The 27,171-nt window shown below is 42.7% G+C and overlaps 1 protein-coding gene across 4 annotated transcripts in view; it reads left to right on the top strand.

The window, feature by feature from the left end:
* Nucleotides 1-27,171, top strand: part of CACNA2D2 (calcium voltage-gated channel auxiliary subunit alpha2delta 2) — a 541,532-nt gene that overhangs the window by 298,807 nt on the left and 215,554 nt on the right. For all 4 annotated transcript variants that reach the window (XM_081850471.1, XM_081850470.1, XM_081850469.1 and 1 more), the window contains one exon: nucleotides 13,473-13,532. In XM_081850471.1, coding sequence (XP_081706597.1) covers nucleotides 13,473-13,532 — 60 coding nt within the window. The remainder of the gene's footprint in view (nucleotides 1-13,472; nucleotides 13,533-27,171) is intronic.

Here is a 27,171-nt window from a genome sequence, read left to right as displayed (position 1 = left end):
GCACTGGAGTCTGAGGAACACCTACCACTGCCTTCTCATGAACTGCCTCAGGTGAGCTGCTAGATCAGGCTTCCTCAAACTCTGCCTTCCAGATGTTTTTGGCCTACAACTCCCATGATCCCTAGCATGCGGACCTAGTCAGGAATTATGGGAATTGTAGTCTCAAAACATCTGGAGGGCTGAGGTTGAGGAAGCCTGTGCTAGATCCTTGGGGACAAGGTGAAGGAGGAACATCCTCTACTGTGGGAAAGAGGAAACAGGTGGTAGCACTTGCAGGAATAAGACAATCAGAGCTCCCTCTCCTCCTTGATCATGCTTGCAAACATTTGAACATGGAAGCTCAAGTCGGTGGAAGGCTCCTGTTCAAATACCTGTGACCTTCATTTCAAGTCCCCAGGCTGGTTGTTTCCCAACATAACAACTCAATTCATTGCTTCATTCAGTCTGCTGAGGAAATTCCATGGTTTATTCACCACTATTTTTGAATGTGCTATATTTGAGGGGGTTTTCTATCGCACTAGAAAGGTGGCTACCCACTTCAAAGACCAACTGGTCACAAAATGTGGCCAGACAAAATGTAAGCAGCTTGTGAGCCAGATGTTCAGCCCAGCCCCCTGCAAATATAAAGTTCTGAAGTATAAGTTCTTTTAAAGCAGCAGGTACAATTTCATTGCAAATTAATTTGTTTCACACCATGGGAAATGTTAAGTGTCTTCTCAGCTATATCTCAAGGGAATGACTGGGAAAGCGCATCTGTTTATTTTTAGAGTTTACTCTAGTTAATCAAAAGAATGCTTAAATAATTTCTGAAATCATGTAGCTTTAGTTCTTGTCAGGAGTACCTGTAAGATTGAGAACAAGAGGCTGCTAACCAAGGCAAACCAAATTATTGTTGTTTATAATAGTTTTTATTAAATTTTACATCTTAAAATAAACATTTTACATACTGTTAGGTATCCAATGGCTTACCTCCTCCTCTTTCCATGGTTCATTTTATCTTTCATTCCTGCATATTTTGTCATAACCATTTAGTCAGTTCTCCACTTTTACATCCCTCAAACATTAATTACACTGTTGAATTTATATTAATGCTGCCAGCGTCTTGAGCTGTGTACAATTATTTTCCATATGCCCAATAAAAATTTTCCACTCTTCTTTGAATATATGTTCTTCTTGCTCTCATTATGTTAAACCTGCAAGCTCTGCGTAGTCTAACATCTTAAGTTGCCAGTCCTCTTTGCCTGGGACCTCCCTCACTTTCCATTTGGGGGCTAACAAAACTTGGGCCACCATTGTTGCATACATAAATTTTGCTGACACTGAGGGACATCAGTCTGAATTATTCACGACAAAAAGGACTCCAGTCTTTTTGGGAAAGTTATCTTAAACATTCTTTTTCAACTCATTATATTTTTTTTATATATAAATTTTTATTGGGTTTTCACATTTTATAATAACAAACAACACATATGACTTCCCCCCACCCCCCCACATACATCCCACTTCCCCTATTTAATTCAGCAAGTTCTTATTCCTTTCTCTAAACTTATTCTCATTATTTTCCAACTTAGTTCTTCTTATTAGGCCTAGTGTTATTACCCTATTTTCTTATATGCAATAAATCCTTTTTCTAAGATCAATCAAGATTTTTATACCATAAATTTCCCCTTTTTATATTAAAATTTACAATAACCAAAAGTCACAAATTTTTCAAGAATCTGTTTTCCCCCCTCCCTCACTGCCCGGGTATCTATCCCTTCCCAAATAACTATCCTCCCATAAAACTCCTAGCCAGGATTCCTCACATCAACGGCTCTCAAGTCCATTTCAGTCTGTCTCTGGCTTTTCTGTTGATAGTCCTTTTTGCTGGTCTTCAGATCTCGAAGGATGTCTGTCGCAGTTGCTTCATCTTCTCCCAGTTCAAACCTAATTGAAAAAACTTGTTGCCAAGGTTCTACCAAAAGTCCCCCAGATTCCAAGTGGTCAAGGCCAGAAAAGAGGAGGAAGTCCCAGTTATATTTCTTTACTCCTTTAACTTTCAACATTCTGTAGTTTCCGGGGACTTCTTCCTTAACTTTTCTCATCAGTTTCATCTCTTCATAATTTGTAATCCAAAGGGTTTCTTTGTTCCCTGGCAACATGGATTTCCACAGTTTCCCTTCTCCGACTTCTTCGACTTCCTTTTCCACCAACTCCAAAGATATCATTTCTGGTTCAGCTGCAGAGTCTTTCAAGAACAAATCTTTAGTTCCATCAACCGGGTTGCTTGTTTTAGAAATCAAGGTCGTGAATTGTTCTTGCAAAATTCCCACGAGAAAAAGAGCTCTCTCTATTTCTGCTAGTAATTTTCCTTCTGCAGCCATTGTAATGTCACTGGTTTCCCCTAGGGGGATTGCCATTGTTCAAAGTTCTCCACCAGCAATCCTTTACCCTGTTGTTTATTTACTTTGTTTCAAGTCAGATCTGCTTATATGTAACACTTTTCAACCAAAGAGATATATAGTAATACAGTTATGTCCTTTATTCAACTGTTTGACAGCTCAATTGACAGCTGTCAAACTCCAATTCCTTCAGGCTAGGTTGATGCAGGACGCTCCCAGGTCCAAGGGGGGGGGGGGTCACAAAAGTTTCCAAAATTTGCCTCTTCCCTCCAGCACAACTTAAAAAAAAAAATTAAAAGCTTATTCTCGAAAATTAATGGAATCTCTTATCAGTCTCAATAGACACAAGATCTTTCTTTCCGATCTTAGGTTTTCTCTCCTTGCTTCCAATTGCCTGTATGAAGGGGGGGTGCGGACTTCCCTTTAGCACATCCCCCCCGTTCGCCCGATTTAAAGTAAAAAATTCTTTTAAAAATCCAAATTTCCTTCTACTCACGGGGTGTTTGTTTCCAGTCCAATTTTCAGGTAGAAAGTTGACGCTCTCCGGTGAATGGCTTGCGGCTTTACTCCACTGAGGTAGCGGTCTACTCTCAGCACCACGCCACCCCCCGTACCTTCTCCGCAGCCTTTAAAAAGGCTCTTCGACTGTCGAGGGGGGCGCTTAAGGTGCCCACCGAGTCACCAAGTCCACAGGTATCAGCACCTGTGGTTTCTGAGGGTCCCCGCGTCGCCGGCGCGGCAAGACCCGTCCTCAGTGGAGCCGATTCCCTCCGGAGTTCGGAGGGAATCCGCCATTACACCGATCGCGTCAACCCGGAAGTCCCTTTTTCAACTCATTATAGATCATTTCCCAAGGCGAACCAAATTAGCTATGTGTATTTCAGAATGAATAGATTGCAAGTTTCAGCAAAAGGTGTGGATTCTGAACACATGAGCAGGGATGAGTATACTAAGCTTCATTTCCATTGCCTTCTTCGTCTCCTCCATAAGTTGGTGGACAAACTTCTGAAGCATTGAGCCTTGTATACTTGAGGAAGCTCCCTGCATGCCTTAAAATCCTGGTCTACAACCATGTAACAGTGAAGGCCAAATGCTTTGGTCACTGCAGAAGCATACACACAAAAACTAGAAATCCAAAGCAGTTCCCAGTACTACCACCCCAAGAAACGACAACAATCCAGGGGCTGTAGAATGTGAGCATCAGATGGAAAAGAAAAGAGGCAGGTTGGAGAGTGGAATGACCTGCTTAGAAGTAATGTTTGACTGAAACCCTGAACAGCAGCCCACTCTTAGGTTGTGATGATACACTGCAACATTTTTTGTTGCAGGCTCCACTAGTACTCCTGTTTCACCAACAGTAGTTGGTGAGAAACTGTAACAGAAGTCCTGATCTTCTCCCTCTATAATTGCACAACAGAGCACGCGATTCTTCTGTCTTGAAAAATCCATAAGAAAATACAAACACCTGCAGACACTAGAAATACAACAACTAAAGCCTTTGCACAACTGTAATGCATACACATTTGGCCCACAAATCAATAGTTAGATGCTTTTTTCCTATTATACCGCTTGCTGTAGACAACATTATTTTCCCAGAAAGCCTAAGTACTTATTGTCCCCAAATTTGCTGTCAATTGATAATATATTAACTAATATTTTCCCAGCTTAACAGTAACTCTGGAAGAAAAATATACTTTGGATACTAAAAAAATAGCAAAATAAAACCATTAAACAAAAAAACCCCCCTCTGTAACTCACATTTGAAGATGAAATATGCATTTCTTTATCGTTGATAAGAATTAAGTGCACTTTATATGTAGGGGATGTGAGAGTTACAGCGTCCTTAGTTTATTTTTGCCCATTGAGCTATCCTGACTATTCAGCTCACACAAGAGTGCTAGGCTGAAGTATTATTTAATAAATCTGGAGTGTGGTGTGGCAAAAACTGTGTTCCAACAATGGATTGGTCTTAGAAGAATTATCTTTAAATGTGACATGATCAATGATTTTTTTTTTCCCCTAGCACCTCACCCTACCCTGGGCTTTTTAAAAAAACAATAAAAAGCCTTGCTGCCACTTTCTGCAAAATCTTGGCTGCTCCAGCCTCATTGCTTGGACAAAGAATCCTGCGAAAATGCTACTACATCATGGAGTAGCATTTTCCCAGGGTTACCTTAGGCACCCATCGTTCCCCATCGGCTACCTAGTATTGAAATTACCTTGAATATTTCCCTTCCCCTCCACCTGGGATGAATGGCCCCACAAACGTGGGAAGGGCATATTTGTCACAGCTTTAATCAGGCTGACAGTGAGAAGTGGGCTTCTCTAGGAGAATAATTGCATGATGTGGGCATGGAAAGGATGGCTTGGGGTGAATTATGCCAGGAAACCAATTATGTGGGAAGAATGATGTTTGTGGAGATTGGTGTGGGAGCTAAGGTGGCTGCTTGCCTATGATTAAGCCAGTGTCTAGAGAGAGAGAGAAGGTGGTTTTGCCCCACTCCTAAATGTCTTGACTTATGCTCACTTACTTTATGGTACATATAACTCCAGAGGAGCCATTAAGAATTAAGCCAGATGCTTCCCTGGCTTTTGTCTCTTGGTCATGATTGTTAATAACTTGAATTGGTGTCAATACAGATCAGTTCCCAAAGAGTCCTGAATTCAGTAGCACTGAACTCAGCTGGCACCCAGAATATAAATATAATGAAATAAAATTTATCAGTAAGATTCATCTCCAAAATGGGTGGCACCGTGGATAATTTTGCTCATACAGAGGCTCTGACTGATCAGTTGGGAATCGGGAAATGGATTGTCTTATGTTACTATTTTGCAAGACCCTTTCTACAGCACCACTTTGCTGGCTGTGTTTTACACTGTGGTCTCGATTGCATGGGTAGAAGGAGGTAGCATTGGTGTGTGGGCAAGCTGTCCTGTCCAGAGAGAGGAATTCCCCAGAGCATATCTGCACAGCTTAATTCACCAAGCCAAAAACAACCCCACCTATGTCAGATACTCAGTAAACCTCTACTTGACACTGGAAAAACAGTATTTGACAGATCACAATAAGGTTAGTAGGGCACATTTGGTTTTGTTGGTCACAAATTGTGTGGAGTCTGTGTAATAGGTGAGATATTAAAGTAAATTAATGAATACATTTTGTTTATGTTAGAATTGTGTGTGCTTTTTTTGTCGTTGCTAGCAGTCAGGGTGCCTACTGTGTTCAAAGCCTGTAATAAATGTTGCCTTGATGGATTTCAGGGAGGTCTGATGCAGTAATGTGTTAAATAGGTTCCTTGAAAGGTGTTTATCTTAGTAGATTCACAGCTATTTTCCTGTTCATTGTCTGGATTAGCCATAGAGCTATGGATAAAGCACTGTGCAAGATGTTCATGCCATAGTGTGTGTGTGTAAGCAAGTTGTTCCCAGTTTTTGTAAGGTTTGCAGTGAAACGCACTTGTGATTATACATCGTGCAGATTCCTGCCCTGAACTAAGGGCAGGGAACAGGATATTCATGAGAAATACAGTCCTTGTTATTCTTTAGTCCTGTTTAAGAAAACCTTACAGTGGTACCTCTGGTTAAGAACTTAATTCGTTCCAGAGGTCTGTTCTTAACCTGAAACTCTTCTTAACTTGAGGTACCACTTTAGCTAATGGGGCCTCCTGTTGCTGCTGCGCCGCCAGAGCATGATTTCTGTTCTCATCCTGAAGCAAAGTTCTTAACCTGAGGTACTATTTCTGGGTTAGCGGAGTCTGCAACCTGAAGCGTCTGTAACCTGAGGTACCACTGAAATCAAATTAAGCCATGCTCCTGTGTGGTATTGGTGAGAAATACGCGCTGATGCTAAAACCAGGCCCTGCAATTAGAAACTTGCTATGGAACTTAAGGGATTGTTGGGTGGGTGAGGGGACAGCAAAAGCAAAGAGCAGCTACTACTGTATCTCTTAAACCCTTCTTTATGCTGTGAAGAATTCAGCACATTGGAGAAACTGAAATGAATGATGTGTGTGCACGCATGTATAATTTTAATACTGAATTGTAATAAGTGCTGGACAAAATGAAGATCTAACCCTACAGCCATCCACATTCCCTTCCACCCTTAGGCTGTACAAAATGGGCAATAAAGTAAACAATGCTTTCATGTTCTTCTTCCCTAATCTACATCCTTGTGACAAATGGTTTTGCCTTCTGATTGACACCTGAACCCTCCCAGGTCAAGGCTGGCTCCATAAGCACAGTTGCAATTATTCTCCTTACCTGGCAGCATTCCCTTTCCTGAACTGAAGCAAAGACTGACTAGGGCCTGAAGGGGGCTGTCATTTAGTTTGCTTTCTGTTTTTAATTTACTTGCTGGTGCAAAATTGATCCCCCTGGAAGTCTCTGGCCTCTGTATATTCACACCTATTGGCTTAATAAAAATAAGAAAGAAAACAAACCCCAACCACTGCTACTTCTCAGCAATTTCATTATACAAATCAATTCTCTGCACTTTAATTTCTTTATCCCCTACTTCCCAGCTTTTATTTTGTTGAGCTGTTGGGCACGGGATTGTGGGAAACTTTCCTATCTGCCATAGGCTGCCTCTGAAACGCTTCCATATACATTTGCATTCAGCTGAGCAACAGACGACAAAATGGCAGTACTTGGAGAGAATTAAAATAAATTGTCTGTGTTTGGGTGGCAAAGAAAGATTCTGATGCATTTCACACAGCTCTGTAAAGCTTTAGCACAACAAACTAGAGGCAGTGTGTGTTTTGCTGGACAGCAGAGAAGGAAAAGGCATTTTCTAGATGACACCAATTTAAATCATTCCATCCCTGCCCCATGATTTATAAATGCTTATGTATTTTATTTTATTTTAAATCCCTTTTCTTGAAATGTTTTCCAGGATAGCCCTCCAGAAATAGCTGTGGTGCCCTGGCTAGGAGAAAACTCCTATATGGAGTTGCAGGTGGTATACTCTGATGTAGAGCAACTTATCACCACTTAGGATCTCCCCACTCATGCCTACTGTGTCTTGCTGTAGGCGCTTGAGCTGCATTATAGCTGCAGCAGTTGAAAGCCGTACACCCCTGGTACTTGTAAGCAGGCTCAAGGACAAAGATATACCAACACCTTCCTTCAAACATAAGCTGATTTAAAATTATGAGCAGCACAACTGACGTACAGGCCTGGTGCTCTCATCTTGCACTCTCAAGAAACAAACCCTACAAAACCCTTAGTATTACACGTCCCCCACCCCACCCCAACCTCTGCACAATAAACTATAACCCCAAATTTTCATTTTTAAAAAAGACTGGCTTGCTTGCATTTGCAAGAATCTGTGGTATGAGGCAAAATATACTGGCACCCTTTCTCTTCTTTCAATGAAAAGCTAACCTATGCATCATTTTAAGTGTGTTACTCTCCCCTGCTGCCCTAGAGAAAAAAATAATGCAGAGGCCCATGGTATAAATCCCTTGTACTGCAGTGAATCTTATACTATGTGCCAAAACGCTCAGAATGTTAGGACTTGGGCTTTGTACACTTGTAGTAACACCTTGAATTGAGCCCAGTAGCACACAGGCAGACAGCAATGTGCTTTTAGAATGGGTGGTATATGGTCACATTTCACTGTCCCCTTAACAGCTGGGCAGCATCATTCTGCACCCACTGCAGCTTCCAGATTGTCTTCAAGGGTAGCCCCATACAGAATACACTGGAATAGTTCAAACATTAGGTTATGGTACCATGGGTTACTGAAATCAGACTATCCCGGTCCTGGAAACAGACAGTTCATACCACTAAGGCCACCTGAGCCTCCACTGATGGCATTGGCTCATAGAATCATAGAGTTGGAAGAGACCACAAGGGCCATCGAGTCCAACCCCCTGCCAAGCAGGAAACACCACCAGAGCACTCCTGACATATGGTTGTCAAGCCTCTGCTTAAAGACCTCCAAAGAAGGAGACTCCACCACACTCCTTGGCAGCAAATTCCACTGTCGAACAGCTCTTACTGTCAGGAAGTTCTTCCTAATGTTTAGGTGGAATCTTTTTTCTTGTAGTTTGGAACCATTGCTCCGTGTCTGCTTCTCTGGAGCAGCAGAAAACAACCTTTCTCCCTCCTCTATGTGACATCCTTTTATATATTTGAACATAGCTATCATATCACCCCTTAACCTCCTCTTCTCCAGGCTAAACATGCCCAGCTCCCTTAGCCATTCCTCATAAGGCATCGTTTCCAGGCCTTTGACCATTTTGGTTGCCCTCCTCTGGACATGTTCCAGTTTGTCAGTGTCCTCCTTGAACTGTGGTGCCCAGAAGTGGACACAGTACTCCAGGTGAGGTCTGACCAGAGCAGAATACAGTGGCACTATTACTTCCCTTGATCTAGATGCTATACTCCTATTGATGCAGCCCAGAATTGCATTGGCTTTTTTAGCTGCCGCGTCACACTGTTGGCTCATGTCAAGTTTGTGGTCAACCAAGACTCCTAGATCCTTTTCACATGTACTGCTCTCAAGCCAGGTGTCACCCATCTTGTATTTGTGCCTCTCATTTTTTTTTGCCCAAGTGCAATACTTTACATTTCTCCCTGTTAAAATTCATCTTGTTTGTTTTGGCCCAGTTCTCTAATCTGTCAAGGTCGTTTTGAAGTGTGATAAAGGAGTATCTCCAAGCTTTGTACCTCTCCGGTCAGATGCACTTCCACCAATAATATATTGTGTTTCTTCCTTTGGAACACATACTAGAGAACCAAATGTTTGCAACTGTGAGAGGGGTAGGGAATATCATGGCAACAACTGAGCAGATGAAAGCACTTCTCATGTAACTCTCAAGAGCTTGGCAAAGGGCTGGGGAGAGTGGAAAAGCTGGAAGGGTGCTGTCCTGGAAACAATCCCCATCTTTCTTGGAAGGCATCTCTCACACCCCAGAAACCTTTCAACAAAAGTTTTTAAAGAGTAAGTACTGATAATTTCCCCCCCATGAGCCTTCATTGGAATAGCTGCTGTCAGGCACAAAACATCTTGCCCAGGCCTTGGATATTTGAATTTTCTGTTTGAAAGATAAATAAAACAACACACATATTTGGCATGGCATTAGCTGCTTTGAAGCAAACCCAGGTTTTGTTTGTGTTTTCTTATCTGATTGCGATGGAACTGTTTTCATCACTAATTTTCAGCTGACTCCTGTATATTTTGGAAATAGGCATTAAATAAATAATGCCATAGGAGAAGAGTGCTGCATCCCTGGGAGGAGAACCATTTATTGTCCCTAACCTCCTTTGAGCCTCCTGCCCTTTTAAGCTCCTGATGGCCAAAGGGGCTGGGATGATGAGGCTTGGCGGACAGATGATGCTCTGCTCTTGACAGTGCTGAAATCCTGCCCCATGGCTTCCTGCTAAGTAATGAGGCATGCTTCTGCAATCACTTCAACGGCAAACTCTACAAAATCACTTCGGGTTTTTCTTTCCTTCCCTCCCTCCCTTTTGCCCCCTTTTTAAATCTCATACATTTTAAGCAAAGAAGATGGCTCTTGCATCTGCATTTAACATCCCGCTTGATTAGATCTTGTCAGGCTGTCTTTAAATGCTATCTCAGCCTGGAGGTTCTTGCTGCAGCCTGTAATTAAAGGAAGAGCTTGTTCAGATATCTTACCTGATTCCTCAGCCCCTTCACAGCTTCACAGGAATGGCTGGCGCATTGCGACTGGTTGGATGCTATGCATACATACACTGGCTTTCCTCGGAGTTTGAATTGGCAGTGTAAAAATAATCTGTCAAAGTGAAGGAAAAGTAAATAGGCCTCAGACAAAAATCACCACTCTGGTAAATCCTGTAACCACCAAATTAGAATGAGTGATCCTCTGTAGACAAAGACTTTTATTTTCACCAATAACTCAGCATGTTGGCTTCGTTCTAGCTACATGGGTGTCCTATAACTTCCTGCTAAGCAATGAAATCTGCTCAGCAATTGATAGCACTGTAAATTCTGCAAAAATCACTGTGAGCCTTCAGGCTGGCAAGAATGTTATTCCACCTCTGCAATAGACAGAAGCTCAGTTTGCAAGTAATACCAAACCATGGTTTAACATGATGTGCACTAGCGGGAATGAACCTGACTTTACTCTCTTGCTCCCAGGCAGCTGGGAGAAGGACTTCACCAGCACTGTCATGTCATACAAACTAGAGATAGTGGTATAAAACAAATTGTGATTAGTTAAACAAGCCAACTTCATTGCCCATGATTTGAAGTTGGCTTGTTGCTTTTTAAAATACTGAACCATGACCTGTGGTTCACAGAACACAACAAGACAAGATAGTGTGAAAGCAGAACTAAATGCTGGTCAAGTAGCCTATGCTAAGATAACCTAAGCTGTGAAATTTCTCTGAATACGTCTCCCCACTCCCCAAAAATGCTTTCTTTTTTAAAAACCCTACCAGAATAAGAATTCCACTTGGCAAAATTTTCTCCACCTACTGCCATTCCTTGCTCTCTGAAATGTAGCACAGTGTCCTAGAAGAGCATTAGGCTTAAAGCATAGTGGGGAATGCAGAACAGTGGCCAATACAATTACTGCTTCTGCCATTTACAGAAGCAGCCAAAAGAACACAAAACCTTGGGGGGGGGGCTGCTACTGCCAATACTAATGATGAGCCCACTCCCAAGAAACTTGTTGGAAAATTTCACCTTCCCCATGGTTAAAATTGGTTAAATGGTTCACCACCACCACCACCACTCATTTTCTTCGAAAATAGTGTAGAGATTTTCAACAGCCCTATACAGCATATAGCTCTATTGTAGTGTTACATGTGAACACAGCCATGGTACGTGTGGGTATATTCCACCATGCTTCATTATAAACTAAGGAGGTACAGGCCTTCCCTCTGATCATTGCTTGCAACTGGTGAGTGAGCCACATGTCGCTTGTCTTTGCTGCCACCAACCTCAAGTTGGCAGCCTGGCAGATCAGAGAACCTCCTGCCCCCCTACTTAGGCTGGAATACTGTTTGATGCTGCTGCTAAGAAACTGTCACATCAGCAGGTCACTTTGGAGACAAATGTGCACATCAGAATTAGACCAACAGGTATCAGCTCAATAATGTACCTCTTGGAAACAAAGAACATCTGGTATGGTTTAGCTTCTCCTCCTCTAGATGGTGCACATTTGCAGTACATTCCTGGGAATAATATTAGCCCTATTCTGCATTCCTTTTTCACTCATGAAAACAATGTGTGAGTATGGTTTGATACCTTGCTGGCTAGCCCCACTCATACCTTCACATGCCCACTTTCACCAGCTTATTCAGTTAACCACCAAGTCCAGTATGTACAAAATGTGATTCCTGTTTTGTCAGTCCTGTAGTATTCATTTCTAATTCATCTCCTCTTGTATTTTTCTATCTGACCTATTCCTTAGAAAAGTACCATGAAATAGTCTGATAAATGTCTAATGAGGATGTTTCGTCCCAAAGGGCTTCATCAGCTGTGCATGGTTCGTTACTGTATATAACAGCTACATGGATCTTATTCATGATAGATTCTCAGTTGGGGCAAAACGGGAATATCCAGGAATCCTTGTCTTTGTCTACCTGTGCTAGCATCTACCAGTGCCAGTTTCTTATGTCTACCAACCTTATCATCCTCATTAGACACTTACAAGACTATTTCATGGTACTCTTCTAAGGAATAGGTCAGATAGAAAAATACAAGAGGAGATGAAGAAATTAGAAATGAATGTACTACGGGACTGACAAAATAGGAATTGCATTTTGTACATACTGGATTTGGTGGTTAACTGAATAAGCTACATTTTAATATGTTATGTTACGATGTTGATTTTGAAGTTATGAGAAGCTGTATCTAATTTTGAGAAGTAGTTTCTAGTAAATAACGTTACAATTGCTATTATACAGCCTATTACGTTTACGTGTTTTTTCAAGTGGATTTGCGTAATATAGGCATTCTGGTGGTTTTGATTTCACTTTCACCAGCAGTCAATGTCTGGCAGCTGAGCAGAGGTGTTTCTGCTTCCCTGATGGAGCAACCTCATGAGAACATAAAAAGAGCTTGCTTGACCAGACCTATCAAATCCAGCATCTCATTCTCACCGATGCCTGTGAGAAGCATGCAAGCAGAACCTGGCTCCCATGCACAGTTCTGGGGCTTCCCCTGCCCAACCCCCTGGAAGGGAAATCAGGGGGGAGAGTGAAAGGAAAGCTTTGTAGTGCCAATAGGAGTCATTGTGCTACCTTCCAGTAACAGAATCGGCTACTTGAACCCAGCCCCATGTGTGTGAATAAATGCCTGGATAGGATTACTATTGTTAATGTATCTGTTCTGAACCAGTTGAAGTATAGTGTTTGCAGAAACCTGACTTGACTAATACTCTGTTTCTCCCAGGGAATGAAATGGTTTGCATTGACTTCTATAGGCAAGAACACATTTGAGATAGGAGCAAATTAGGGTCATTCCTAAACTACAGGCAGGTTGAATTATGCTATAGATTGTATCCCACCCCCACCCCCTGCATTTTATCTTTTGTGAGTCACTCAGACCTTCTTGGTGGTGGGAAGCGATGCATGGATTCAATTAACTAACTAACCAAATTAACTTAAATGTGGGAGAAATGAAGTTGCTTCCATTGCAGGCATTACTGAGGTGAAGGCAAATCCTAGATCCCATGAGCAGCTCTATCATTAAGGACAGAGGATAGATTTTGCCCTAACTTCAACATCATCACAGATTGCAGCCCATTTTTGCCCACAAATGCCAATGGAAGCCAACCTCCCTTATGAAGGAAAGTAAATTCACCTCATAAAAGACTTTGAAGCACAAGGCTTCTCACAGGTTTGCTCCTTTAATTAAACAAGATCAGATTTGCATACAGAAGATGGTCATGGGAACCCATAAACCTTTAATTAATCTCTTTTCATAACAAGAACTGCTTTAGTAAGGGTGCTGAAAATGCTTTGTTACCTTGTAAGCCCCAGGAATGATGTAGCTGGTTCCATATGTGCTAGAACAGCTTTAAAATAACTCCTCTTTCATTATTGCAGTTCACATTACCTCTCTGTGGACTTACCCTCCCTCTTTTCCATTTTCAGAGACTGGCTGATGCGGCTGAGAAATTTCAGAAAGCCCATCGTTGGCAAGACAACATCAAGGTAAACCTCTTTTTTGTGGCCTCTAATCATATCAAGGATTGAACACACACACACACCACACCACACACCCTGCCTGTCTCTTTGTCTGTCACACACACACACACACACACACTTCAGTGTTACATGTGCTGTCAAACCCCTTCTTTCAAGTGAACTTTTTTGAAACACAGATGTTTGTTTGTGTGTCCAACACAAAATAAGCACAACTGATGTAAGCGCTTCTATAAATACATATGTCTGGTAAAAGAAAGGCCTTCACATTCCAGCTGCTGCTCTGCAGTTCACAGGTCTTCTCTCACTATGTTTACAGCAGGGTTTGTATTACATTTCAGGCACTTTGGAGGTGGGTGTGGCTCTATCAATGTGCTTGCTCCTTTTGAAATTCATTGTAGGCCAATATAAATATGAAATGACCAAATTAAAATAAATTCTTGAATACAATGAGGTCCTTAAAATAAATCTTTTCCCCTCTGCTTCTCATTCTCAGAATACTTCACAAAGCCATTGTGTCTTCATTCTCTCTATTTTCCACTTCCTTTTTCTACCTCTGCCCCATCACTCCTTCTCCTTTCCAGCTCCTTGGTTTTCCAGAAAGCTCTGTATTTACAGGTGCCCTGCTATTTGCTTGTTAGTATCCCTGTGCTGGCCAGCCAAAATGAAAGTGAATTCAGTCATTTTGAGCTCACTTTTAGTATCGCCTCTATCTGCATGTGCAGGTAATAAGACGAGGCAGACAGCAGGAGATGGAGGTAAAACTAACAGTTAAAAGCTTTGTTTTTGAGTTGCTGTGGAGAGCTCTGTTATGAACGTGCCATCTTAATAGCGCAAGAGGCATGATGTGCTAAGAGGTGGCCCTACAGGCAAGGGTTTGCTCAGTCCAGTTGTGGGGGGCAGGGCGGTTGGGTTCTCACATATAAGAATACAATGGCATTCACATTTTAATAATATTTGATGCAACTCATTCCAGTTGGAGTTTGTTCAGGAGGAGGTGAAGAGCAATCTAAGATGGTGACAAGCAAATGTTGCTGTTTTAATGATTGCATTTGACTTTGTAATTATGGCGGCGCTAAAGCTCAGCAAGAAATCATGGCATTCTGCTAGGAAATGCATTTAAATTGTTACAGGAAGACAAAAGAGAGGGAAAACTCCCTTCCTTTCAGAGACAGCATTAGGGCAAATAAGTTTCTTAAAGAGCCAGTGTGGTGTAGTGGTTAAGAGCGGTAGACTCATAATCTGGTGACCCGGATTTGCGTCTCCGCTCCTCCACATGCAGCTGCTGGGTGACCTTGGGCCAGTCACACTTCTTTGAAGTCTCTCAGCCCCCCTCACCTCACAGAGTTTTGCTGTGGGGGAGGAAGAGAAAGAATGTTAGCCGCTTTGAGACTCCTTCGGGTAGTGATAAAGCAGGATATCAAATCCAAACTCCTCCTCCTCCTCCTCTTCTTCTTCTTCTTCTTCTTCTTCTTCTTCGGTCTCATTTCATATTCTAGCTGATAGATGCTACAGGAGAGCAGTTCTCCGCTTCGGGGGGCATCAGAGTGTCCCCACTAGACACCGTCTTCATTCTTCTTCTCTGCTTATAGCACAGTATTTATGCAGAATATGTAGGGTAATCTGGTGGGACAGGCGATGAGAGAGCCTTAAGGAGGTTAGGCTTGATAAAGCTTGGGATCCCTTTCCACTTTATTTTTCAGCTTCCTCTCCTAATATAAATGAGCACCTTCGTCACCAGAATCAACATCCAAACCTGCTGTCTGTGAAAAGATATAATGCTTTTCCTTTTGCTGTCTCTTAATAAAAGGAATCCATATTCTGATAAACTTATTTAGAAGAATGAGATGGTGGTTGTGGGGAGCAAAAAGCTCCCTCCAGTGAAGTTCACTAAAAACAACAACAACATTGACATGCTGAGTCCCACCCCCTTGCCAAAACAATAGTTCTCCCACAGCAAAGGGCACATTCCACAGCTTGCCATTCTGCTTGCTCCAGTGAGATGGATTATTTTTTATAGAGGTAACTTGACATTCCTTTTACTTCTTTAAAGGATCAAAGGGCAAGCACTCTGAGCACTGCTAAAGTCTGTGGTTATAACTTTACACCTGAGTGAGTTCGAGACCTGAGAGTCAACCAGAGCATCATTTGTGAAAAGACAAAGGGGTGAAACACACACTGAATGGCAATGTGCAACCCACTGAGACCTCTTGTGGCACAATGGAAATTTCTATTAAGGAAGGAGGAAGGAGGAAAGAGGAAAGAAGAAGGCAAGGACATTAGGGCCTGTGGTGAATGGGAAAATATGGAGTGTACATATGTGGAAAACAGGGAAGTCAGGCAGGAATGGAACCTGGAAGGACCCCAAAGAACATATGAACATACTCATGATTCTGGGTATTCGTAGAACCCTGCACTGTGCTTTGAAGCCCCAACAATCAGCAGATAGTCAGGATTTTGAATAGCCTTGCAAAACCCCTCTTTGGCCCATCCATGACTTTACCTTCCCCTCACCTGATGCCATGTGTGATGTCAGGTGGAGGACAGGAAGGCGTGGCTTGACTAAAAATGGCCTGGCAGTCCAAAAGCAGAGGACTGGTGGACCTAATTAGGCCCACAAGCCAGAAATTCCCCATTCCTGCTACAGAGGCTGCCTTAACAAGTAAGCCTTGACTTCTCAATAAATCAGAAGCTAAAACCTATTTAGGGAAGGGAAGAGGTTCATTTCGTATGAGAAATATAAAGTGGTTGTCATTCATGCACAGGATCCAAGGGCCTTTCCTGAAAAAAAAAATGTGCTTCTGTCCTGTGTTTTCCCAGCACTCAAAATAGTTCTTCCATTGCCCTTATAAGCACTAGGTGGAAGGTGGTTGCACCAGTGACATGGGCATGGTGACTCTTACACCACTGCACACTTTATCAACATAATCCTGCAACTTTAACATGTCTAACAATAACAGCAGTTTGTGGTAGGCAAGGTTTGCTACCCATGTGTTTGACTTCTCTGCATTTTGTTTCATAAGCCTGGATTTATTCAGTGTTTTGCTGGCATGCCAAAGGCAGAAATTGCTCTGCTTCACAAGTTATTTTCCCGTGTTGGGTAATTTTACTGTTAGTATGAATTATTGAAATATACAAAATGTTCATAACAAGTGCTGCTAAAGCAAACTGGCTTCCAGATTTTAGGCTTTGAAAAATTAGCTGGCTCTTTATAGGAATTGCATCCCACCCATCACCTCTTCCTCTGCAATCTTTAATGGTATCTGTAGGGGAAGCAGCTTTTAAAAATAGATCCATGCCTCACAATGAGGAATACTTAAAATACCTGCTTCTTCTCATTCAATCAGACATGGGATAAGATGCCTGTGAAGAGTAGGTGTGAAATTCACTTTTTTCTATTCAGGTATCCTTCAGATTTGTTATAACCCTAATGTAAGAGATTCTATGTCACTATTCAAAACTAAGTAGGTTTAATTTATTTAACTCTTGCTAACTTTGGTGGCACTATTTCCAAAAGCTATGTTGAGAATGAGAAACCTCTGGCCTATGCACCTAACCAAGCCCACTCTTTGGTAAAATCTTTTGTAAAATCTTTGGTTCATGCCAGAATATTCTCCCCAGTTTCTAAAATTAGGCATTGTGTGGAGAACATACATGGGAAGAACCCAGGGTCAACTTATGAAACTTAAGGGTCATTAATTCAGGAAAGACAAGAGAATGTAGTACTTAACACGGTGCATACCGGTAGTTAAACTGTGGGCTTTGATACCATAATATGCAATGATTACCACCTACTTGGATGGTAGGTGGTAAGGTTGGATCCTTAAAAGAGGATTTGACAAACCCATGGAGGATAAGGCTGTTGCTGGCTGCCAGTCATGATGGGTGCAGCTTTGGGTTCAGAGTCAATAGGCTTCTGAATGCCAGTTGCTGGAGAACATAATCAAGATAATGCTATTGTACTGATATCCTACTGGTGGGCTTCACATGAGCATCTGGTTGGCCACTTTGGAAAAAGAGTGGTAGACTAGGTAAACCTTTGGTATGATCCACCAGGGCTTTTCATATGCTCTTAAGTAACCCAGTGTTACGACAGACACCATAGTTTCTCCCTCCCTCTCCCCCTCCGCTGTATGTAGCAGTGTGCATACCACGGCAACTATAGCTGACTTAACTAGGATATATTAGGAGCAAAGGTGGCCTTGAGCCTCTTCTGCCTGTAGCAAGAATAGAGCACGATTGTTTCCACTTGGGTTATGCTTTCATCACTCCAGCCTCCATTTCCTTAAACCAAAGCCCACAACCAAGTGGGTTTTATTGTTTCAGTTTACAAGAGAAATGCCCTCAGATGCCCGTTTTCTCCTTGGAAGGCAGACAATATCTCTGGGCTTCAAGGTCGCCTCACTGACAACGCCAAATTGCTAGCTCTGAGCCTGATTCCCATAGGAGCATCTCCACTCCCATCAAGATATTATTAACATCACTGGAGCACAAGCACAGGGAGCCAGAGGGCAGCCTCTATGCTTTTCTGCATTTCAAAACAGCAAGACTAGCAGGCAATGGCTGACTCATGCAAGCAGACATGAAGTGAGCAGCTAAAGTTATTGTTCCGGGAAAGACAGATGAGCCCCCACAGCACTGAGGTTAGCGTGCTCCACCTTGACCTGTCCCTTGAGTTGGGTGCCTCGGAGCCCAGCCCCTCTTGGCAACATCAGCATCAAAGAAGGATTTTCAGCTTTGCAATTTGGCACTTGTAATGGGCACCTGTCTGGTAAAATCTTTGGAACAGCATAGCAAATAGATTTTAAATGTATCCGTATTCTCTCTTTATCCACTTGCCACCACGCTGAGTGGCTTAGATGCCAGCTTGCCCTTGCCTGGTGTTTTCTTTGATGTAGCGACCCGAAGGATGTTCCATATTAGTCAGCTACAAACTTCCATTTCTGTGGATTATAATCACTGCTATATAGACTTTGGATCTTCAGGGCAATGCAAACGCGGCACCTATCCAGAAGGGAAAAGCTGCCAGTCAAAATAATAATTATAAAACCGCACAGTACAAGAAACAAAAGCCTGAATGATTCTGAGATTTGTGTAAAGTTTAAATAGAATTTACAATTCCATATTCTTGGGAGTTCCACAAATATTTCAGCATGTAGCAGCACAAGTTCCTCCTCCTCAATTTCTCCAAGAGCTATTAAGGATTTTGCATGGCTTTTTAAACAGGAAGGGTAGATTCAAGGTATGGGATTTGCATCTTAATAGATTGGTACTAGAAATATGACATAAACTTGTAAACAGTCAAATTGATTAACAATTGCACCAGGCCTACCTAGAAAAGAAGTAAGATAGATAAATCAGGACTGAACATTTCAATCAAATTGTAATCTAATCATTAGTCATATAATTGATTCAAGAGTCTTAATTAATATCTTGACATACACAAGGCAGGCGAGATTATCATAAGGCTTTCGCATGAATGTGCAAATCTTCTGCTCAAAGCAGTCTCACTGCTATGAACTTAGTTTATGTACCTGGCACAGGAATAATTTGAAAGATTTTGAGACCCCACTGTCTATGTGCAGCAGAGTCTAATCAAAGTGTCACAGGCTACTGCTGCGGGGTTGGGGGCACACTTGCTGTGGGAGTGAACAAAAGCCGTCTTTGTGGGGTGACACCATGCTGGCTATTGTTATCTGCCATTGGCAGGAACATAACCTTCCTCCTGGGCTGGTGACAGCAAGAAGCGCTGACCTTAGTGAACAATGCAAAGGCCTCTGTATGTGACTTCCTTCCCCCCTCCCCAAAAAAGCCATAGATGTTTTCTTGCCTGTTGTTTGTGACCCATGGGGCATTGTGCCATCATGCAAACATTAGCAAATCATATTTCATCTCTGTTATCTCAGGCATTCAGAACCCCCAGTATAAAGAAGAGCTTAAAGACTCTACTCCCGCTCTCCTTCATCATCTCTGCTATGCCCGGTTAATTCATCTCCTGCACCACTTCCAATCTATTTTTCTCTCTTTCTCTCTCTCTCGCTTTTCCTTCCTTATTCTTCCTCAAAATTATTGGGAGCTTAGGAAATTTACAAGGAAATAGCACCTGACCCCTATAAGATACAGGAAAAAGAAAGTAAGGGAATCTACTTGTCTTTGAAAACGGGGGCCAAACAAGAGGCCAAGCAGTTGACCAAGGTTTGTTTGGAAGAGTGAGGGTAATTTCAATATCTTTGCAACCCTGATTTCCCACCTTTGCCCTGAGAGCTTGTGTACCTGCTCTTGGTGCATTTTGGAAGGTGATCAAGCTGAAAGCATCTTCCCCAGACTTAACCTCCATTTTCCCCATTTTATTTTATTTTTGTCTATAAATGAGGGAAGATGCAGGTAAGTAGCTGCAGGTAAACAGAGACCGCACTGCCTTTGAGCCTACTCTCCCCCTTTCTCACATTTCAGGGGCTTTGTGCTCCTTTTGTCCTTCTGTTTCAGTAAATCCTGGTGATGTTCTTTTGGCATCAATGGATTCATTGAGCCCAAGCCTATCACTGGCAAAGTAAATATGGGGTTAGCTGCAATGCATGTGGCTCCTCTCCATTGTAGCAGACCTATGGGCAAAACAGAAAATAAAAGAGCAAGAGAAAATGAACAGGAAAGAGAGATTCTCGTGGATCTCTTTCTCTTCTCAAGGATCTCTTTCTCTTCTCTAACTGCACCATTGATTCCCTTAATCTTCCTTCTTCCCCAGCCCACTCTAAATACTCCTCATTCCAACTTAAAAAGAAAAAACCCTAAATGATTTTAAAATCCTCTTACTGCAGTTGCTGCCGCTGCAGCTGCTCTCTGCTGCTAGCACATATTGTGGTCCCTTTGCTCCTCTGAGTGTGTCCTACGAGCTGCCTGCCCTGATTAGCAGGAGATGGTGCTGATTCTGCAGAATTACAGATAAGCAGCAGTGAAAGATAATTTCCTCTGGTACCGGAAAGCAACATTTGGATGATGGCTACAAAATCCATCCTCTGACTGTGCTCCCTGAGTCATTGTCCGGCAGGCTCATTTCACCACCAGTCCAGGGAAAAGGGGTTTGCTCTTCTCTTCAGGCCATGCAGATCAATAAGCAAGCATTTCATCGTTATCATCACCAGTTGCACCTGGAGAATCAACGGCTTTTGTGGTTGCTATAAACATTTATATCCAGCTCATTAAAAAAATAAAAAATCAGGTTGTCTTACAACAAAAAATCATAAAGAATTAAACAATAAAATTGCAAAATAAATAAAAAACCAACAAACAGCGACACCAGAACATTTAGCAGCATCTGGAAAGAGGGAGTGCAAAACTGAAAATAACAACCTTCAGTCGTTAAACATCACTGAGTTCATAGTAAGAAATATTTACAATGTTATGTAAAAACTTGGACTCAGAATGAACAGTGAGGAATGACTTTGTAGTAAGTTTTGTATTGCTGGGGCCACCACTGAGAACCTCCTGCTATAATGATGGAGGATGGAGTCTTAAGCAGTATCACCTTAAATGTAAAGTGTAAAGGGACCCCTGACCATTAGGTCCCATCACGGACGACTCTGGGGTAGCGGTGCTCATCTCGCTTTACTAGCCGAGGGAGCCGGTGTACAGCTTCCGGGTCATGTGGCCAGCATAACTAAGCCGCTTCTGGCGAACCAGAGCAGCGCACGGAAACACCGTTTACCTTCCCGCCAGAGTGGTACCTATTTATCTACTTGCACTTTGACGTGCTTTCGAACTGCTAGGTGGGCAGGAGCAGGGACCTAGCAATGGGAGCTCACCCCATTGCAGGGATTCGAACCGCTGACCTTCTGATCAGCAAGCCCTAGGCTCTGTGGTTTAGACCACAGCACCACCCGTGTCCATGTAGTAGATCTCAAAAGGCTGAGGAGAAGGAGAGAAGAGAGGCCTCCTAAAAGTCTTTCCTCTATATTTCCTTCTCATGCAGAAACCGAGCTCTTCTCCCTTTAGCTGTCTTTGATCTTCCTTCCATTCCCTCTCTGCTCTGGACCATGCCAACCCCTCTTATCCATGCAGTGTGCCAGGAGAGAAATGCCAGCTATGACTGGTGGAAAATGCCACAATTTTCCAGACCGTTACTTGCTGAGACATTGATCCTTTGGCATGCTTTTCAACAGCAGCCCCTGTTTTCTGTTACACCTGCCTGCCAAATCTCTGTCCCTATTTTGCCTTTTGTACACCATTTAGAGTTGTGTGTTTTAAATATTTTTGAAAAATCACTATATATGCAGCAGACTGTATGCAGTTTCTTTCCATCCCCCCCCCAAAACAAAACTCCTAGCTGCCTATCTAAACAATAAATATTGCTGAATGCATTTGAGTTCCAGTGGGCCTTCTATAACAAGGACAGCCAGAGATCCATTGTAAGATTAAATATTCCATCAAGTTACTGGAGATAGTTTTTTTAAAGCGAACTATTGCACTCTAAAGACCAACTAAGTTAGTTCTAGGTATGAGCTTTTGTGTGCATGCACACTTCTTCAGATAGTGAAGAAGTGTGCATGCACACGAAAGCTCATACCTAGAACTAACTTAGTTGGTCTTTAAGGTGCTACTGGAAGGAATTTTTTTATTTTGTCTTGACTATGGCAGACCAACACGGCTACCTATCTGTATTGCACTCTGTTTACTATCACAGCTGCTTCAGACGCTAATATGGGACAGGCTGTTAAAGAGTAAATGAGTGCAACATACAGCAGGGAGAAAAGAGCCTTCAGCAATAGTGGATATGTGTGACAGTGGAGTGCAGGCACTCAAGCAGGGAGCCCTTGATGTGAGATGTACACAAGTGTCCCTGTTTTCATCTGTGAAATGTTGGGGAGTATAGTGCAAATCCTTTTTATTATCCTGTATTGACTTTTACTGGTTTCCCTCACATCTTTATTGGTGGCTCCCAATGCAAAGGACTGGGGTGCCCGAATGCCTTGCATACTACCAGGTACTTTCAGTGAAGAGCCTTTTTCTTGTTTTTATTCTATTTTATTGCTATACGTTTCTGTAAAGATGCAGAGCGCCGCTAATCTCCATTCCCTAGCTGAAGAACAGGGATGCAGGTTATCTTGAAGCATATCTGTATTGGTTCCTTTGCTGAACAGAGGGAGAGAATTAAAACATTCAATCCTTTCTTTGGGGCATGGCTACAATTGTTTTTGTTCAAAGTCCTGAGAAAAGGGAGATGGCGTTAGGGACAGCAGTCTTGTTACAAAAAGGAAACTGTATAAATAGCTAAAACTGACTGTTATGCTCTCTGAGGGTACATAATATTGTTTTTTTAATAAAAAAAAAAACCTGCCTTTGCTACAGTATCAAAACACCTCACCAATTTTAGTGTATATAGCTATAAAGAGAAAATGTTAGAATTGAGCTTTCTAAACTTTTCCTGTTGGTGACACACTTTTTTACTCATGCATCATTTCGCAACACAGTAATTGTTAGTTTTACTAGTAAGCCAGAGGTTAAACTAACCCCTTTCCAGCCCCAGAAGGAGCAAGGGGAGCGTTCGCACGACACACTGCAATGTCATGACACACAGTTTGGAAAGCTCTGTGTCAGAAGAATGGCCCTGCACTCAAGAAGGACCCTGTGCTCTATAACCAAGGTACTGACAACCCCACAACACATTCCTATGCTTATCTTCATTTCATACATTTCCAAACTAGCGTTCGTAGGACTGGAACTGCAAGGACTTACTTTTCCCAGAATTGCATACAGAGCAGACAAGAGAGAACTAGTCAGAGTTTTTTGGAACTGGAACTTATAACTCTAAGGCTGGGCATCTTTCTGTATAAGCCATAGCTGCATGCCAGCAGGGCATGTTGTATTAATAGTGAGCAAGTGGCAAGATGCTTCCTAAGGAGCATCCCCCATGGGCCTTATTTTCTCATTTGGACACATGCCTTCTCCCTTGGGCTGGTAACAGCTGTTCTCTTGCTGGTATGAGAAAAGGTTTGATTTTATGCCTCCGTTCTTAAAGCTGTTTCTCAACGAGGAAGAACAGGAATGGCCTCCGCTCAGAATCAATGTAGTTCATAACACTGTCCTGAAAAACACACGTTTCCTGCTGTTTCTCTTGTTGGGTCATTATTCTTCTCCTTTTCCTTGCTAATGCCCCATTGATGTTATCATTTCCATCAACATTTTACCTTGGTGCTTCTGGCCTTGGTAGCTTAGGCAGCATTTTAGATTTGTCATTTTGCAGCAGTCTCTCAAAACCAAGCTGCACCGAGTCCTGATGATGTAGAAATGCAGAAGCGTTTGAGTCAAGGTGTTAGTACAGGCTTCCTCAACCTCGGCCCTCCAGATGTTTTTGGCCTACAACTCCCATGATCCCTAGCTAGCAGGACCAGTGGTCAGGGATGATGGGAATTGTAGTCTCAAAACATCTGGAGGGCCAAGGTTGAGGAAGCCTATGTTAGAGTCTATGTGCCCGGCTCTCCTCAGGAGGAAATAGAGGTGTGTAGAAGTCCACAGATGGACAGAGAAGGTGTTTAAAATCCTGCACACTTGAGGCACTCCAATGGCCTCGGAAGGTCTGAGGGCAACCCCCAGGCTCCATCCCAGCATCAAGCTTGAGAGGAGGCTTGGGGCTTGCCCACGTCATGCTATGTTTCTGTGGCACTTGGAGTTTCTTTAACTGATAGGCTAGCCTGTGTTCTGGAGCTGTTCAAAGTGCCTAGGCAGAACATTGTAGATAAAGTGGTACCTCTGGTTAAGAACTTAATTTGTTCTGGAGGTGGAATCTGTAACCTGAAGCATCTGTAACCCGAGATACCACTGTACAGCTCTTGCCTGAAGCTTGATGCTGTGAGATATAGTAATACATATAAATACTGAGATCCTGGTCTTCTGTTCTTGCCTGCTCAGTACATTCTGCCAGTTCTGCTCCTGGCCCCAGCCCCAGCCCCTGGCTCAGAGACCGTGGGCTGGATATGTGACATTGCAGATCTGTATCTGGAATGTTCATTGTTTCAGTGCAGTGGCAGCACAAATCCTCTATTGTACAGGTGAGGCTTCCTGTGTTCCCAAATAAAAGGGCTTCCTTGACAACATAAGATTCTGTGCTTTCCTCCCCCCCCCCCTTCAGAGGCACCTTAGATGTCAGTGCTGGATTTTCCTCTCAGATCTCCTTCAAGTAGATCAACCAGCACTCAGCATTTGTTTCAATAGTACTACAGTCCTGTGCATATTGACTTTGGGAGAGGCCTCCACTGAACTCACTAGGATTTCTGAGTAAACTCATTTTCTAGATGGATTGTAAGATCCATGGGACTCGCATGTGAGCAAGAATTACTATAGGTTAAGCTGAAGAGGTGCAGGTTTTATCAGGGCCACCAAGAAGTGGCTACAGAAGTACTGATGTGCATGTCCCACAGCCAGTTTTTATCTTTTAAGTATGTCTCTAGCCCACCTTTAAAAACAATGTTATGAAGCAAAATGAACAGATACACTTCTGCATCTGAAACTTCTGTTAGATGAACCAGCCTGACTACTTCTACCTTCTACCAGCAAATGAGGACATGAATTTGCATATGGCACAAATAATATGGAAACTTGGTGGTGGTGGTGGTGATTACAATCATATTTTTATTATTTATATGCTGCCTATCTGACTGGGTTGCCCCAGCCTCTCTGGGCAGCTCCCAACAAACTATTTAAAAAACGATAAAACCTCAAACATTAAAAACTTCCCCATATAGGGCTGCCTTTAGAGGTCTTCTAAAAGTCATGTAGCTTTTTTATCAGTTTGACATCTTATGGGACTATGTCCCACAGGGTAGGTGTGACTACCAAGAAAGCCCTCTGCCTGGTTCCCTGTAACTTCACTTCTCAGTGAGGGAACTGCCAGAAGGCCCTCGGAGCTGGACCTCAGTGTCCGGGCTGAATAAGGGGAATGGAGATGCTCCTTCAGGAATGTAAAGATGTGTCCTCTTTTGTGAGTGGGTTGGAGAGCCTAATCTGCATACTGTGTTCCAGGTCTCATAAAGTCCTGTTGGCATTGTAGGTCTCACAAAGTCCTGGGCTTTATAGCTGATTTCTATTGTATTTCTCCTTTTCTGTGGAACAGGCACAAAGAAAGAGGAATATGTAATATGTTGACCAGCAGGCTAGAAACCGTTCCTTGCTCCATTGGTAGCCATAGCCTCATTCCACGCAGACTACTAAGCATCACACAGATGGAAGGGGGTATTTGGTCACTGCCAGCATCAACCGTATCTGATTCAGTGTCTATGAGGGGCATAAAGAGGTTAATTACCTTCTTTAAAATGATTTTTCATGCCTGTGGGCCACTAGCTGCAAACTGTTCAGAAATCCTCTGGAAAATATTTTTAATGGTACCAATCGTACCAGTTAATCAGGATGCAGGTAATTAGGAACAAGCCACCCAAATCGGATATGCTCTGGCACCTCTCTGCAAAATGCAGAGCTGCTTTATCAGGATAGCCCAGAGCTGCTCACTTGCATACCTGGGTCGCTCTTCACAGAACACCCCATTCATTGAACCCAGCCCCCAAACTGGTGCAGCAGAATAATTTCTAGCTCAGGAAAGGAAAGACTGGCAGCTTCTTTATTATGAAACTGCAAAATACATAGGAGAGAGGAAAACTATGCGTAACTACATAGATGATCTAAGCATTCATCACAATGTTTGCAGTCACATATTCCTATATCACAGTCTACCGGGGGTGGAGGAAAATGTATTATTTAGGCTGAATATATTTTCGGAGAGATTTTAAGCTTCACATAATCTCATCTACCAACTCATGGAGTTGCTATCAATCTCATAATTTTACAGCTGAAGCATGTGCATATTTGCTCAGTCCCACTGTGTTCAATGGAACCTATTCCCTGGTAATTATGTTTAGGATGTCAATCTAAGTCAATTCTTAGCCCTACATAAATAAATCAAGAATCTCTGATAGCAGCATTACCTGCATGCCAAATATCCCCCCTCCTGTTCGTCAGAACAGTTGTTGAGTAGCAGTTGTTGGGATGGCACTGCTTACCTGGCCTCCTGTCATTGCTTCCATTTCTGTGGGTGTGCCAAGAAATGGGAGGCCAAATTGAGGGCTACCAGCATGTTTGTACTGCGCTGGCCTCACCTTCCTCCTCTCCCCCCATGGCACACCACAGCAAATGCAGTGACAGGAAGTCAGGTAAGCAGTGCCACACCTCCAACCACTACTGCATTTGTCCCTGTGAAAATAGGGTGGGGGGATATTCAGTGACTTTCAGGGGCATGCAAATGTAAAAAAAATCTTATTGTACTTTTATCTAACAAAATTAGTAGACTGCCTAACTGTAGCGGGGGGGGGGGCGAATCCTCTAAGTTGTTTATGATGGTTTTTCTTTTTTCTTTTCTTTTTTACACACACACACACACACACACACACAGCTTCCAGCTGTGGCAGCCCACCCATGTTCCTAACACAGAATTTCCCTGCTTAGGATGCTGCAACATCACATAGCATCATTCCAAGAAGGGCATTCTTATGTGAGAAATGACACTGCCTTCCCAGGCACATTCCACACCAGCAACATGACCAGGCTGCTACTAGCAGCTAAGGCATCACTTTCACCATGCCCAGTTCATACCCACTCCCAAATTTAC

The sequence above is a fragment of the Podarcis erhardii genome, assembly GCF_964252035.2.
Source record: "Podarcis erhardii genome assembly, chromosome: 2".
Classification (NCBI taxonomy): Eukaryota; Metazoa; Chordata; class Lepidosauria; order Squamata; family Lacertidae; genus Podarcis; species Podarcis erhardii.
Note: the sequence above shows the minus strand (reverse complement) of the source record. Positions and strands in the feature narration are given on the sequence as shown.